Source organism: Littorina saxatilis, unplaced genomic scaffold (assembly GCF_037325665.1).
Source record: "Littorina saxatilis isolate snail1 unplaced genomic scaffold, US_GU_Lsax_2.0 scaffold_472, whole genome shotgun sequence".
NCBI classification, from domain to species: domain Eukaryota; kingdom Metazoa; phylum Mollusca; class Gastropoda; order Littorinimorpha; family Littorinidae; genus Littorina; species Littorina saxatilis.
In genome coordinates this window covers 12,501-29,941 of record NW_027128390.1, presented here as the reverse complement: position 1 = coordinate 29,941, position 17,441 = coordinate 12,501, and the positions used below count along the sequence as shown (strand labels likewise).

The window sequence follows — 17,441 nt, the reverse complement described above, 5'->3', positions numbered from 1 at the left end:
AAGACGCATCAACCAAACCTCTAACTCCATCCCCAATAAAAATCCACCCCAAGCCAATCAACCCCTCTCTTCCCAAGCCCCAGCGCCATGATAATAATTTGTAACGGTTGAATATGGATGACGTTTAGATTGTAAGAACAATCTCTTATTTCAATATAATTATAGGGTTTCTTGTATAAGTGTTCTTCAACTGCTTCTTCCCTGTGTTATCTTGCCATCGTTAGAATTCAAGCTTGTAATAATTATTTGCCTAACCGCCCAATTTCAATGGGCGTCTGCTGCCTTATGATGTTACAGCGCAGTCCTATAGCACTGTCTCGTAACTAACGCGATAGTCGGACAGAGTTGCGCCCCTGGAACAGCAGGTAGTTCCGGTATGTGTTTGCAAAATGGAACCGCGTGACAATCCGCCCTTCAACTTCTTTACCCGCTTAGTTTGAACAGCAGACACAGTAACGTTTCCCTCCACCACTTATCTTCTTCTCTCGTTCAGCCATTTTGGACGTCAACAAAACAACCGGAACTACTCGCCGACAGCGCCGCGGGCTATGGCAGGGACAGACAACTCTTAACACTTTCGTTTTAAGACAATGCTATCGCAGCAATCTCAGTGTGATTTTTCTTACGGCATCTTATTGCTTAAGCTCGCTTCACTAACCAGCCTGTACCCTCGAGACAGAGCTCGCCGACATCCCCAGCATAATAAACACTGAAAATAGTTGCAAATAATAATAAAGCCGCCCTGAATTGGATTCCACATCGGAAGACAATCCTCCAAAAAAGTGTTGATGCCGTGAGAGAAACAAATGATGGATGAGTTTTTCTAACCTTCTACAAGCAAGAAATGGAGAATGCAAAACAAAAACTTCTTTTTGGAGTAAAAAAGATTGTTTTGCTGGAGGCAACCGCTGTTTGCATGAAGTCAAATCCAGTTTCCGTTTTAAAAACTAGTTGTGTGTGGGGTAGGTATCACGTGGACATCGCAAATCATTTGTTTTGCAAAGGCGGTCGCTTCTTTGCTTAACCTTTTTGGTGACATCTATGAAACACAATTCAAGTTGAAAAAGGTCCGACCTTGACCTACATGGGATAGTCTTGTTCTCGACTCCTGTTCACAGAATGACAAACAAATACTGTGCTCATATCACATGTTTGAATATGGAAATGAATGGGTGGTATCAATCCCTTTCGCCCCATAGTCATATCGCCTCAAGTCACTTCGCTCCGGGTTCGCCACGAGTTCGCCCCATTTTTGTAGTGACACTTCGCCCCGAGTTTGCCCTATGTTCAACCCTCTATTTGAGAGTACAAGTTAACGTATTCTTGACTTTTGATACGATTTGTTGACACTTGACTCTTTTTTCAAGAATAAGTGCCAGGAGGTAGATAAATCAACGCAAAACTTGAGATTATTATCTGCCAAGCTAGTATCACGCAAAACTTGAGATTATTACCTGCCAAAGTATCACGCAAAACTTGAGATTATTACCTGCCAAGCTAGTATCACGCAAAACTTGAGATTATTACCTGCCAAAGTATCACGCAAAGCTAGGGAGAGGGGAAAGGATTCGCAACTTTAAGAATGACACAGGCCATCAATTTGTGACAATTGTGCGCCATGAGCCGCGTGATGTTGCCTTGATTTGTAACTTATCTCCTTACTTCTGTCGCAAAGGGCTTACGAATTCTTCATGACGTTAGCCCCAGGGTGTAGAGCTATGCTGCATGGCGTGATCACTGGGACCGGAGGAGAAGGGCTAAAAGCGGAGACAAACAGATTAACACCGGGAAGCGCGGAAGAGCAGATTTCAATGAAAAGGATCACGCGACCCGCTAACGCCCTCTCAGCAGATTGGGTCACGACGGCTTGCGCGGAGACAAACTGTTAATTACGACTCGCTTCACTAAACTGAGAGCTTTTATGTTTCCCTTTGCGCGTGACCCGGACTTTTTTATTTATTTTATTTTTTTTATTTGAGACAAAACGTTGATCACGACTCGCTCCACTACACTGAGAGCGTTCATTTTTCCCTTTGCGCGTAACCTCAATTTAGTTTGTTTTGTTTGTTTATTGTTTTGTTTTAGGGAAATGTGCACTCTTCTGCACAGGCGTGCGAAGAAGGACGAATACTCTCCAGACCTTGCCTTGTCCTTGACAAACACACAATCTGTTGTGCTTTGTTTGAGGTTTATTAATAACCTCGTGAAACTTACTGCTTTTTGCATAATTGCCACTTCAACTGAATACGTGATCTTGTCCCATGTTTCAAGACTCTTGTCATATTTTGCCAAATAAAGTCTGTTTTACATCGAGCGGGCGTGAAACCAACGCGAAATACTAAACCTGCCTTATGAAATGAATATCATGGCCACCATGTTAGCCTTCTTTTCTTTTGTCTTCGTTTTCGTCGTCGTCGTCGATCGCCAGAGGGTAAAACTGGGGGCTTTCATCATCCTGAGAGTAGAAAAGTTGACTGTCCTTTTGTTCCAGTCGACGCCATCGGTGTTAATTTCATCGCAGATTTCTCGTATCTCCTTGCCAACTCCATCGCTATCCGTTATGTTCGTCTGTTTTTCCAGCGTTGTGATCGCTGTAAAATCCTTTTTAACACACACACACACACACACACACACATTGTAATCTTCCAGCTCATGTACAAGTGATAAAGAAGAAACGTTTGTGATACCAGAAGAATGAAGTGATTGTTTAACAAAGGTCACTCAAACATAGTCTGTTCCCGCTGACATTAGTACACTTTGCAAAAGTGGTTGCGTTGAGGAACCCGGGTTTTATTTGATTGATTCGAGCACCAGTGCCACCGTAGCAACCGCAGTTTCAAACTCTTTGCAAATCGCTGCCGTTTCCGTGGTTATGTCTTTCTTTCTTTCGTTCGTTCCTTCTTTCGTTCTTTCTTTCTTTCGTTCTTCCTATCTTTCTTTCTTTTTTTCTATCTTTCTTTCTTTCGTTCTTTCTGTCGTTCTTTCTTTTTTACATTTAGTCAAGTTTTGACTAAATGTTTTAACGTTGAGGGGGGAATCGAGACGAGGGTCGTGGTGTATGTGCGTGTGTGTGTCTGTGTGTCTGTGTGTGTGTGTGTGTGTGTAGAGCGATTCAGACTAAACTACTGGACCGATCTTTATGAAATTTGACATGAGAGTTCCTGGGTATGAAATCCCCGAACGTTTTTTTCATTTTTTTGATAAATGTCTTTGATGACGTCATATCCGGCTTTTCGTGAAAGTTGAGGCGGCACTGTCACGCCCTCATTTTTCAACCAAATTGGTTGAAATTTTGGTCGGGTAATGTTCGACGAAGCCCGGACTTCGGTATTGCATTTCAGCGTGGTGGCTTAAAAATTAATTAATGACTTTGGTCATTAAAAATCTGAAAATTGTAAAAAAAATATGTTTTTTATAAAACGATCCAAATTTACGTTTATCTTATTCTCCATCATTTGCTGATTCCAAAAACATATAAATATGTTATATTCGGATTAAAAACAAGCTCTGAAAATTAAATATATAAAAATTATTATCAAAATTAAATTTTCCAAATCAATTTAAAAACACTTTCATCTTATTCCTTGTCGGTTCCTGATTCCAAAAACATATAGATATGATATGTTTGGATTAAAAACACGCTCAGAAAGTTAAAACGAAGAGAGGTACAGAAAAGCGTGCTATCCTTCCCAGCGCAACTACCACCCCGCTCTTCTTGTCAATTTCACTGCCTATGCTGTGAGCGGTGGACTGACGATGCTACGAGTATGCGTTGCATTGCGTTCAGTTTCATTCTGTGAGTTCGACAGCTACTTGACTAAATGTTGTATTTTCGCCTTACGCGACTTGTTACATTTAGTCAAGTTTTGACTAAATGTTTTAACATAGTGGGGGAATCGAGACGAGGGTCGTGGTGTGTGTGTGTGTGTGTGTGTGTGTGTGTGTGTGTGTGTGTGTGTGTGTGTGTGTGTGTGTGTGTGTGTGTGTGTGTGTGTGTGTGTGTGTGTGCGTGTGTGTGTAAGTCTGTCTGTGCGTGTGTGTGTGTAGAGCGATTCAGACTAAACTACTGGACCGATCTTTATGAAATTTGACATGAGAGTTCCTGGGAATGATATCCCCGGATTTTTTTTGATTTTTTTCGATAAATACCTTTGATGACGTCATATCCGGCTTTTTGTAAAAGTTGAGGCGGCACTGTCACACCCTCATTTTTCAATCAAATTGATTGAAAATTTGGCAAAGCAATCTTCGACGAAGGCCGGACTTTGGTATTGCATTTCAGCTTGGTGGCTTAAAAAACTAATGAATGAGTTTGGTCATTAAAAATCGGAAACTTGTAATTAAAATTATTTTTTTTATTAAACGATCCAAAATTACGTTCATCTTATTCTTCGTCATTTTCTGATTCCAAAAACATATACATATGTTATATTTGGATTACAAACAAGCTCTGAAAATTAAAAATATGAAAATTATTATTAAAATTAATTTTCCGAAATCGATTTAAAAACAATTTCATCTTATTCCTTGTCGGTCCCTGATTCCAAAAACATATAGATATGATATGTTTGGATTAAAAACAAACTCAGTAAGCTAAAAAGAATAGACATACAGAAAAGCGTGTTATCCTGCTCAGCGCCACCTGGCCACTACCGCACTATTCTGCATGGCTTGTCGATTTCACTGCCTTTGCCACGAGCGGTGGACTGACGAAACGACGAGTTTGTGGTCTTGGTGAAAAAAGCAGTGTGTTCAGTTTCATTCAGTGAGTTCGACAGCTTGACTAAATGTTGTTATTTCGCCTTACGCGACTTGTTTCTTTCTTTCTTTCTTTCTTTCTTTCTTTCTTTCTTTTTTTCTTTCTTTCCTTTTACATTCAGTCAAAATGTAATTGCCCATGCCGTTTTCCGCCTGTCTCCTGTCCGTTTACTCTACCAGCTGCTTCCAAGCCGCTGACAGATGCAATCGTGTCAAAAGACATGCACAGACGTTGCTTCCTTACTTTGATAGTGGTACGCGTTTCACAGTGACAGATAGTGCCCTCTTTTATATACAAAGCAATTGTTAATGTGGCCACGAAAGTACATTGGGGAGAATCCATTTAGCTGAAAAGGGGAGTTAAGTGCCGTTCACATGTCAGATTTTTAAACACTTTTTCCCAGTTTTTGAAGGTTTGAAATCGCTCTCGAGTTGTGGAGGCGGCGAATAGTCTGCCATGTGAACGGCCCTGCCGATTTAGGTTCAATTTTGGCCAGATTTAGCAGCGACTCGTTGGTAGAAAATCTGCCATGTGAACGGCACTTAACCATTGCTTGTCGTCTCTGCGCGGACAAAACTGCTCTACTTCTTACAGGGAAAAGATGAATCATTTGTAAACACATCTAATTTGCAGATTCTGCGTGTGTGGCTCTCATTTTCTCTAAACCAGAAACGATAATTTCACATTTCTGTTTGTTTTCTTCCGAAGGAAACGAGAATGCAAACTGCCGTTGGCAAGGGCTGTCGGGTTATATAAAACAAAATCTTAATTGCTTTTCAGATTTAGATTTATGTTTGCTTCGCTATGATGTGGAAGGGAGCTAATTGCACAAAAACAAGACGTTCGGATGCGTGCACATGAAAACTCAAATTGTCTTGTCACGCATTAGAATGTGTTCTCAGGAAGGCATTGAGAACGTCCTTCCGCCAATAATCCTTTTTTTGTTGTTTGTTTTCACGGTAACAGCCTTCACACAGAGGTCGGCTAGTTGGAATACTTTTTTCTTTGGCATGAACTGATTGCTCTCTGTCTCTGTTTTTTTTCTGCCTCTGTCTCTGCTTATGTCATTCTGTCCGTCTGACTAAATATCTTTGTCTCGCTCTGTCTCTCTCTGCCTCTGTCTCTGTGTGTGTATCTATCTCTTTTTCTCTCTTTCTTACACACACAAACACACACACCCACTGACACAAAGTCACACGCACGCGCGCACACACACACACACACACACACACACAAACACACACCAATCTTTAGATCCTGCTCCGGTACACTATCCATCATTCTCTAGTTTGCGGTGAGATTTATTTTTCTGTTCTTCGAAACAAAATTAAGACCCACAAATATATATTGCTCCCCTTGATACACAGACTTTAGACGCTGAACATTCCCGCAAACATTCTTAAATCATAGAGGAACATTTGGGGAAGATTATACAGACGTGCAAGACGAATATATATGGACATTTGATAAGAGTCAAAGTCATTAAATAAATAAACCACTGGAAAGGGGATCGCAAGGAAAAATCAGTTTGTGTATTCCGAGCTGATGTCTTTTCAAGTAGACATCCCATCTAACTTGTGAGTTGTGGATACAAAAGTTTTCAAGAGTGAAAAGAAATCAAACTCGCTGCCCCCCCCCCCTCCCTCACACACACACACCCCACACCACCTTTTTTGCGCTATTTTTGTAAGTTTTTGTTTTTTTGTTAACTATTCTTTTTAATTGCTTTTTTCCTTCCATGGCTTTTGTAAAACATAGACATTACAAATCTAATGTGAACTCAACCAAGGCCATACGCCGTCTAAATTACTTTCTAGTAAGAAATGATGAATGGACAAAATATTTATTTTTTTAAATAAAGAACAGAAAGGGTTAAAGGCAGTCCTTCCCGTTAACGTATTCGGCTCACCTGGTCAATTCGAAAACTTCCAACTCTGAGCAGTTTTGTTTGTTTGTTTATTTGCTTAACGCCCAGTCCACCACGAAGGGTGATATCAGGGCGGTGCTGCTTTGACATATAACGTGCGCCACACACAAGACAGAAGTCGCAGCACAGGCTTTATGTCTCACCCAGTCACATTATTCTGACACCGGACCAACCAGTCCTAGCACTAACCCCACAATGCCAGACGCCAGGCGGAGCAGCCACTAGATTGCCAATTTTAAAGTCTTAGGTATGACCCGGCCGGGGTTCGAACCCACGACCTCCCGCTCACTGGGCAGACACCTTACCACTAGGCCACCGACTCTGAGCAGTCAGGGTGTTGATATTTGGTATGTATGCAAGTGTAGGGATGGTCTTCATTGTCCCATGTAGAGGTCTGTGCAAATCTCAGACAGGAAGGACTGTACATTTTCAAAATAAAACCAAACACATCACAACTGACAGTCATTTTAATGATTGGAACAAATAAAAGATGAAACAGAAATCTCGTCCCGCTTTAAATTGCAAAGACCAGTGGATGCAGCAAAGACCTTCTTCTTCTTCGCTCATGGGTTTTAGACTCCCACGTTCACTCATGTGGAATTTTACATGTATGATCGTCTTTACCCCGCCATTCAGGCAGCATACGCCGATTTCGGGGGAGGCATGCTGAGTATGTTCGTGTGTCTATAACCCACCGAACTCTGACATGGATTACAGGATTTTTTCCGTGGGTACTTGGTCTTGTGCTTGCGTGTACACACGAAGGGGGTTAAGTCACTAGCAGGTCTGCACATACGTTGACCTGGGAGATCGGAAAAATCTCCACTCTTAACCCACCAGGCGGCAGCGACCGGGATTCGAACTCACGACCTCCCGATTAGGAGGCCGATGTCTTACCACCACGCCACTGCGCCCGTCGATGAAACATTCAAGAAAGATTGTCACTTCTTTGGACAGTAAGAATGTCTCATTTCTTATTCCGTTAAAGACGTCACTAAAGTGACTCTGTTCTATCTTTTTTGAGAGAAAAACTTAGCAATCGACCTAGATTTGTCTAAGGAAAGTGTTGCTTTGGGGGAAAAAAGACGAGTTATTCGGAGAGTCGAATTATCTGTTCCGATTTGATTGAGATAAAGTTGGCCGCCGGCAAAAGCCAGTTAAAAGGATCGACAAAAGCGAGGGCGCGGGTTCGGTTTACGGGGGTTGTGCTCTCACACACACACACACACACACACACACACACACGCACGCACGTGCCCACACACACACACGCACACACACACACACACACACACACACACACACACACACAGACAAACACACACTCACATGCACACACACTAGCACACATAATACAAAAACAGAACAAAAGAAAACAAAACAGAAACGACATTTCAGTATTGTTCTGTCCGTCTGTCTGTCTTTCCCTCTGCCTGTCTGTCGTTCTTTTTTCCTCGCTTCTTTTCTTTCTTCTTCCTCCTATTCTTTTCTTTTGTTATTTCTTCTTGTTTTTACTTCCCTCCCTCTTCATTTCTTCTGTCCCTTTCTTTCTGTTTCTTAAAACCGATTTTAGATTGGACCCTGTCACTCTTTACAACGAGGGAGGAAGGTGAAACTTGAAAAAGGGGAGGGCACAAGATTCCCCTCCGATTTTCCTCCCAACCGACAAGTGGTTGGCAGCTGAAGAGCTGTTGATTGGGAATGAATTCTGCCTCGACACCGCCTGATTTGATTATGTACGCGAGAGAGGGGGAGGATGGAATCATTTTGACCTGTCACCGTCTTCAACACAATACATCAAAATCTGATAACAGTCTTCCATCAAAAACCTATCAGTTCTTCCTTTCCCTGATTACATTTTGGCTGTGAGAATCCGTGTCTGGTGGTGTCGCTGCAGATTACTTTTTTTCATTTCTATTTATTATTCAGGAACCTTTTGCACTCCGGGTGAGCTTTAGATTGCAATATGATTTCCATACAGAATGTTTTGGGTGACGCATAATCAGGAGTGAAATTAGCGACAGTGGAGAATGGTGTAAAGGCTGAAAGTGGCTTTTCTCTCTCAAGTTTTTTACGTCAGATTTTTTAATGAAGCTTTTTGTTTGTATTCGCTCTTGTTCTATTTTTTTCCTTAAATTAAAGGGGGGAAATGAGAGATATTACGTGTCCGACATTTTGAACAAGAGCGTATTTAGAAACCCAGAAAGCCTTGCTGTCTTGCTTAGCATTTAACCACGTCTTGTCCCAAAATAGCTGCTAGTACTGGGGACACGAATAGAAATGTGGCATTGTTACAACACGAACAACATCGTCATGCTGTTTGAAGGGAAAACTCCGTGTGTGGGTTGTTTCAAATTGTGTGGTTTTTGTAGAGAGATACAACCCCCCCTCCCCCCTTCCCTTCCCCCTCCCCCCTTCTTTTAAAACGAAGCCATCTTTTGCAAAGCTGCTGTTTACTAAATGCGGACATCAACGTGTCAAATTCAAGACAGAAACATTGTAATTCTGGTAGCACGGCGGTCACTACCTCTTTAAGAATATTGCAGTGTCTACTTTCAAATTAAATGTTACAATAAAGCCATCTTTACCACAGCTACTGTATCACTGGGAAAAACCGCCCTACATTCAATGCTTAAAGTCATGCTATAAACGCTGGTCGACCCCAGGGGACGTCGTCTTTTAGGATGTCGCCTACTTTTATTCTGAATCAAAATAAAGCCATCTTCTCCAAATCTGTCACCAGACAAAAATAAATCTCTCTATCGGGGCTGTAAACTCTGCTTCCGTTCTTTTTGACCTCCAAGGACGCCATCTCTTTACGAATATTTCGTCCCTTAGAACTATGAAAAAGCTTTCTTATATCCATTGGTGTAAACTGTATCACAATCAGGACAGCCCACTGTGTTTCGGAATGTTTTGTAACACACCCCCCCCCCCCCCCCCCCCCCCCCGAACTCCGAACACTGCCCCTTCAAGGAGTATGCTGATTTTGCATGAAGACAGAACCATTGTCTTCAAACTGACTTTTTGTTATAGCACAAAACCTATCCACAATCCGAGACAATGATTATGCAATAAGTTAATCTTAGTATAGTGTATTTGCATTCGATTAAGCTTTTTTTTTTTACCGTGTCTTTGTGTTATGCGATGTGGTGCCAAAAGAAAAATGTCCATGTTTGTGTAAAATGAAAATGGAAATTAAAATGTTCTTTTCTCATCAGTTCAAACCAAAGGCAAGACAGCAAGAACAGACCCTCACGGAAAGTCTAGTTAACTACGCTGTGCTTCCCAACTACAGTCGAAAAAGGTCCGTCGTCGGTTTCTGCTTCTCTTATTGTGGGGTAGTCCAGGCGTCTTAGAACTCTTCCGTCCATACGATTACTGTCTCAAAAGTAGCCCACAGTTAAATGAAACACGTTTAAGTAAGGTAGCAAGAAAAGACCTTCATCTGAGGTTGGCAGGCAATATGGTTGTTTACCTCGGGCTGCTTACCATCAACAATCAGTTAAATGAAACACGTTTAAGTAAGGTAGCAAGAAAAGACCTTCATCTGAGGTTGGCAGGCAATATGGTTGTTTACCTCGGGCTGCTTACCATCAACAATCAGTTGTCTATTTTTCCATCAGAATAATGCAAACGTCTGTAAAGATACTTTCTGTTTGGCAAAACTTGACAACAATGAAATACAACACTCCACCCAAGAAAAAAAGCTTCATCGGAAGTCTGCGGCTTTTGTTTACTACGGTCTGCTCAACTGTCTATTTTTCAATCAGCATAAAGCCACCGTTTCATAGTTACTTTTCCATTAGGCAAAATTCGCCCACAGACAAATGCAACGCACAAAGAAATTTTTCACAAATTCTGCGACTGCTGTTTACTTCGGTCGGCTTCACAACTACCATCAAATGAAGCCACCGTCTAAATGGAACTTTTCCACAAGGCCAAACCCGCCAACAGTCAAATGCAACACTCGAAGTAAAATAGCAAGAAAAGATCTTCATCGCGAAGACTGCGACAGTTGTTTACTGCGTTCTGCTTACCAAATAGAATCAATTTTCTATTTTTCAATTCAGAACAAAGTCATCGTCTCAAAAGTTATTTTTCCACAAGGCCAAACTCGCCCACAGTCCAATCCAACAGACAAAAAGAGACAGCAAGGAAAGATCATCGGAAAGTCTGTTGTTTCCCACAGTCTGTTTACAGTTATTGTTTCCGTTTTCTTCTTAGAAAAGTAAACTAGACGGTAGTCACCGGTAGTTTACGTCCGTTTAAAAACATACGACAGTTATTGACCCCGAAAATCGGCTTCGCATAGATGCTGCTAATATTATGTCTGTGATAATTTCTGATTGTGTTGACACGTTACAATAATTTAAACAGAAACACATCATCACAACAAACGTAAACCAGGGATTAATACCACTTCCAAAATAGGTCCCGTGATTGTAACAGATTGGACAGATATTCAATTACCTGACCCTCGTTTATCTAATTCTTGGCATGTCATCATATTCAACATTCTTGTCTCTTTTTTTGTTCACACTTGCTTTAACACACCCTGAAAATATCAAAAGCAAAATATTAGTAAAATCTATTTTGGGGGTCAATCGGTGCCAGATGTCATTTACTGGGGTAGCTCAGTTAGTAGAGCACTGAACTTGTGATCCTAGGGTCGCAGGTTCGAATCCGAGCCGGGACGGACTTGGGTCAACTGTATGTGCAGACTCAGAAACGGTATCCATGTCCACCCCCGTGTCGCCACTGTGGCACGTAAAAAACCTCGGTCATTCTGCCATAAGTGCAGGTGGCTGATTACATCTAAACACGCATACACCTAGGTAGCACGACTCTGTTGCTGCTAGCTTTCTAATGGGAGGAAGCGATCCGAATTTCCCAGGGATGGGACAATAAAGTAATGAGAAAAAAAAACTGCGGCCGCTTCCGGAGCACAATCGAAGGCGGCCCGATGTCGGTTTCAGTTGTGCGTCGCCCAGGGTAATCCCACGGACCGCTACGCTCTAGCACAATGGACGACGGTCCGTCGTCTGTGTCTGTTTCCTCTCTTTCCGGGCTAATCCTCCCTTTCCGTGCATTACTGTCCTGCCCGTCGACATTGATGGATAAGTCTGTGGTTAAATACGTTTACCGCCCTTGCGGTTGCTTTCACTGAAACGAAGCGATACGTATCTCAGATTCATTACCTTATTCGCATGTGGGTGCCGGCGATTTCCACCATGGATCGAAATATCGTCAATCCGTCCCTGATCCAAAAAAGTAGCTAGATGTATCTGAGATTAACTGCGTTATTCGCAGGTAGGAGGAGAATACGATTGGAAACAAAGTGATAACAAAATGTCTAGGACAGAAACAAATGTCTGTATCATAAGTGCTTTTTCGAGAAAAAATATCCGCTGGGTCGAACTACAGTTTATCCTACATACATGAGAGAGACACCCGTGAGATAATAATCGTTCAAATCACACGTGTGTATATCATGTAACTGAGGTCATGTCAAGCAAGTCTTGCAGGGACCTGTTTTTCCACTGCTGATGATGCCAAAGTCACCGAGACAAACGTCATTATAGAAACAAAAATTGCGCACGCTAATTACCCTCGAAGAATCTTTAGAACTAACACGTCACGCCACACTTTCAGAGTGACGTTTCTTTACTTTGACGTAATAGATTGCACGAGGCTTTAGAAGAGATCTGGGTTCCAAAACAAGCGTCTTCAATTTAACTGCCTCGACTGCAAGACATTTTCAGTAAAATACACGTAAGTACAGTATGTAGGATAAACAGAATACTACATGGCTTGCTGCATCGTACCAGATTTGCACTGGTTTCTTTTTCAAATAGTGAACAGCTCGCTTTCGCTCGCAGTTCAATATTTAAAAAAACAACTCGTGTAAATCTGGTACGACACAGCAAGCCATGTAGTATTCTCTATAAATGCAACGTTTTGTTTGTCATAAATTAAACAACAAGTCGCGTAAGGCGAAATTACAACATTTAGTCAAGCTGTCGAACTAACAGAATGAAACTGAACTCACTGCATTTTTACAGCAAGAGCGTATACTCGTAGCATCGTCAGTCCACCGCTCGATGCAAAGGCAGTGAAATTGACAAGAAGAGCGGGGTAGTAGTTGCGCTGAGAAGGATAGCACGCTTTTCTTTATCTCTATTCTTTTTAACTTTCTGAGCGTGTTTTTAATCCAAACATATCACATCTATATGTTTTTGGAATCAGGAACCCACAAGGAATAAGATGAAATTGTTTTTAAATCGATTTCGGAAATTTTATTTTAATAATAATTTTTATATTTTTAATTTTCAGAGCTTGTTTTTAATCCAAATATAACATATTTATATGTTTTTGGAATCAGAAAATGATGAAGAATAAGATGAACGTAAATTTGGATCGTTTTAAAAACAAATTATTTTTTTTACAATTTTCAGATTTTTAATGACCAAAGTCATTAATTAATTTTTAAGCCACCAAGCTGAAATGCAATACCGAAGTCCGGCCTTCGTCGAAGATTGCTTGGCCAAAATTTCAATCAATTTGATTGAAAAATGAGGGTGTGACAGTGCCGCCTCAACTTTTACAAAAAGCCGGATATGACGTCATCAAAGGTATTTATCGAAAAAAAGAAAAAAAGTCCGGGGATATCATTCCCAGGAACTCTCATGTCAAATTTCATAAAGATCGGTCCAGTAGTTTGGTCTGAATCGCTCTACACACACACACGAACAGACAGACAGACAGACACACACACACACACACACACACACACATACACCACGACCCTCGTCTCGATTCCCCCTCCACGTTAAAACATTTTGTCAAAACTTGACTAAATGTAAAAAGACCAGACAATACTGTACGAGACGATACGGATAACAAAGCACGATTGTTCGACTACTGGGGTCTTCCTCAGGCTCAACATTAAACGTTAATATCTATAGAGCTTTCTTGAATACCAGTCCAGGTATTTATTTCGCTTCTTCTTCTTCGTTCCTGAGCTCTTTTTTCTGACGGTCACCATATTATGGAGATTATTGCGTGCCACCTTAGTTTTTAACCTGCCACGCGGGTAGCGATACGCCATCTTCGGAATTCCGCTAGAAACTCGGGATCTTTAACGTGCGTATATCGGTCTTTTTTCATGCATTAATTAGTACACGATGGTGGTACGAATCCGTCCACTTAGATACTGCACTGAACGTTGACTCTGGGAAAAAGAGAAAAACTCACCGTTTTACCTTGGTTTCAACCCTCGCATTGCCGTTTAATCTTTATCATGCTCGTACCGTAAACGTTTTTTAGAAGACGGTAAACACCCTATGATTCGCTCATATACACATTCTAAACGTTCTTACCAGTTAGCTAACACTGCTTTCGGGGTTGATTAGATTTTGCCTGCATCAGACAGTATTTACATGTATGCATTGCCCGAAATAAACGCCTATATCACAATCAGCTCTTGTCTGATACCACAGTTACGATAGGAGAATCGATGCTATCACACAATCTCATGTTGTTCGATTATTTTCGGGGCTCTAAATATAAAGACATACTTTGTTGAGTTTACTTCGCGAGGCTGCCGTTGCATTATGCCCTGTGGTGTTTAATGTGGATATCTCAGCTGTTCCTTTGTCTTTATATGTCCCTGTCTTTGTCGCTCTGTCTTTGTCGCTCTGTGTGCTGTGTGTGTCTGTGTGTGTGTGTGCGTGTGCGTGCGTGCGTGCGTGCGTGCGTGCGTGTGTGTGTGTGCGCGCGCGCGTGTGTGCGTCTTTCTGTCTGTTACTTTGGAGTTTTTTGCTTTAAAAAGCAAGTGTTGCTCTTAAGTTGTTGTGCATGCGCAGTAGCCGAAGAAAGGTGCACTAGGAGGGAAATGTCAACTCAAGCCATCGTAAAGGTCGATAGCCCATGTCGCGCTTCCTGGAGGGAAAACACGGTCTGATAAAGATGATGCCTCCGTAGTATGGCCTTGGCATTTTTTAAATCGGACAAGATTTCATCTTGAAGAAGAAAATCAAATCTTTGTAGTCGATCCTTTCTTTTTCCAATCTGTTTCAGAATAATGTCTGCAGACTCTTTCTGTCCTTAAATCTCGTTTCTGCACGATGAAGACACGTTGAAGACTCTGCAACGATTTTCCCACTGACATCATTTGGTTTCCTGTACGGCTCAAGGTCTACGACTGGTCTGCATAGCTAGCATTATAATATTCAAGTTCCTTTTTCTTTTCTGATCAGCTTCTGTTGTATAGATTGGCAATGGTCCGTGCAATCAGTCAGGTGATTGTCAAGGCTAAATTCGTACTTTGTTCGCATGGTAAGACGTCAAGTCTTTTTAGCGGAAAGTAATCAAATTGTGACCTGCATGCAAAATGTCCCCCTGAAGCCACCGCTGCTGAGTCTTATCTTGGCAAGGAAAATGAAATCTGTTGAGTGGTAATGGTACGCGGCTGAGAGAGAGAGATGGGGAGAGAGTGGTGGCGAGAGACCTTAGACATGTTAGTGAACAAACACAAGGTTCATTTCAATTGGGTGGTGGTGAGGGGGGTTGGTGTTGGGGGAGGGGGGGTCATCAATCATTATTATTACACACACACACAAACACCGGCGGGCGCGCACCTCACTCACACACGCACGCACGCACGCACACACACACACACACACACACACACACACACACTCAGTAACGAAGCACATTCAAATGACCGACAATTACGACTGTTTTCTCGCTCACCATTTCTCTCTCTTTCTCTCTCTCTCTCTCTCTCTCTCTCTCTCTCTCTCTCTCTCTCTCTCTCTCTCTCTCTCACTCTCTCACCGCTGCAGCAACATTAAATCTGTCACTTCAATTCACAGATTTAGGCCTCTTTTTTTTTATCCTGTGACGATTTGGAATTGGCATACTTGAGGTCAGATTATTTGGAATTGAATCTGTTACGGTGGGGAGGTGATACCCTTGTTTGTACCCGCAAAGGGATCCTTTTGCCAAGATAGTTAACGCAATCGCTGTGGGTCTGTCTGTCTATCTCTCTCTCTCTCTCTCTGTCTATGGGTCCCTGTCTTTCTCTGTCTCTATCTCACTGTCTCTTTGTCTCACTGTCTCTTTGTCTCTCTGTCTCACTGTCTATCTGTCTCTTTGTCTCTGTCTGTCTGTCTGTCTCTATCTCTCTATGTCTCTCTATGTCAGTTAGTGGCTTTGCCTCGCATTACAAAAGCTTGGGTCAGTCAAATGGGCTCTTGCTCTCTCACACCGCTTACAAAATAATACTGACATGGTTATTTCAGAACATCGTATAGTTTCACCTAGCGTTTATCATTGCAGCAGATTTCGGTAGAAAGACGTGCTGGAAGGAAGCCACACATGGAAGCTTTGTGCTTTGTTTGTCTGTCTGTCTGTCTGTCTGTCTGTCTGTCTGTCTGTACATTATCGCCTAGTGTTTTTTCCTTTGGCAGATTTCGGTAAAACGACGTGCTGGGAGGACGTCACACTTGGCAGCTTTGTCTATTTGTCTGTATCTTTGTCTGTAAATTATCGCCCAGCGTTTTTCCTTCGACAGGTTACGCGCAGAAGACGTGCTGGGAGAATGGCACGTGGTTTTCACGTCACTATCATGATGGTCACAACGGCACGCGGCAGGAGTGGACTGACTACACCACCTGTATTAACAAGCAGGTCAGACATCTTTCTTTCTTCAGTTTACATTTAGTCAAGTTTTGACTAAATGTTTTAACGTAGAGGGGGGAATCGAGACGAGGGTCGTGGTGTATGTGTGTGTGTGTGTGTCTGTCTGTCTGTGCGTGTGTGTGTGTGTGTATAGAGCGATTCAGACTAAACTACTGGACCGATCTTTATGAAAATTTATATGAGAGTTCCTGGGTATGAAATCCCCAGACTTTTTTTTTCATTTTTTCGATAAATGTCTTTTCTGACGTCATATCCGGCTTTTTGTAAAAGTTGGGGCGGCACTGTCACACCTTCATTTTTCAATCAAATTGATTGAAATTTTGGCCAAGCAATCTTCGACGAAGGCCGGACTTCGGTATTGCATTTCAGCATGGAGGCTTAAAAATTAATTAATGACTTTGGTCATTAAAAATCTAAAAATTGTAATTAAAATCATTGTTTTATAAAACGATCCAAAATTACTTTTATTTTATTCTTCATCATGTTCTGATTCCAAAAACATATAAATATGTTATATTCGGATTAAAAACAAGCTCTGAAAATTGACTAAATGTAGTAATTTCGCCTTACGCGACTTGTTTTTTACATTTAGTCAAGTTTTGACTAAATGTTTTAACATAGAGGGGGAATCGAGACGAGGGTCGTGGTGTATGTGTGTCTGTGTCTGTGTCTGTGTCTGTGTCTGTGTCTGTGTGTCTGTGTGTCTGTGCGTGTGTGTGTGTGTAGAGCGATTCAGAGTAAACTACTGGACCGATCTTTATGAAATTTGACATGAGAGTTTCTGGGTATGATATCCCCAGACGTTTTTTTTCATTTTTTTGATAAATGTCTTTTATGACGTCATATCCGGCTTTTTGTAAAAAGTTGAGGCGGCACTGTCACACCTTCATTTTTCAATCAAATTGATTGAAATTTTGGCCAAGCAATCTTCGACAAAGGCCGGACTTCGGTATTGCATTTCAGCATGGAGGCTTAAAAATTCCTTTGGTCATTTCTGAAAATTGTAATTAAAATGGTTTTTTTTATAAAACGATCCAAAATTACTTT

At 41.6% G+C, this 17,441-nt stretch overlaps 1 protein-coding gene across 1 annotated transcript in view; it reads left to right on the top strand.

The window, feature by feature from the left end:
• Positions 1-17,441, top strand: part of LOC138956745 (calcitonin gene-related peptide type 1 receptor-like) — a gene marked incomplete at its 3' end in the record, with an annotated part of 47,307 nt that overhangs the window by 18,491 nt on the left and 11,375 nt on the right. The window contains 1 exon segment of the mRNA XM_070328018.1: positions 16,267-16,382. Within this exon segment, the coding sequence (XP_070184119.1) occupies positions 16,267-16,382 (116 nt within the window).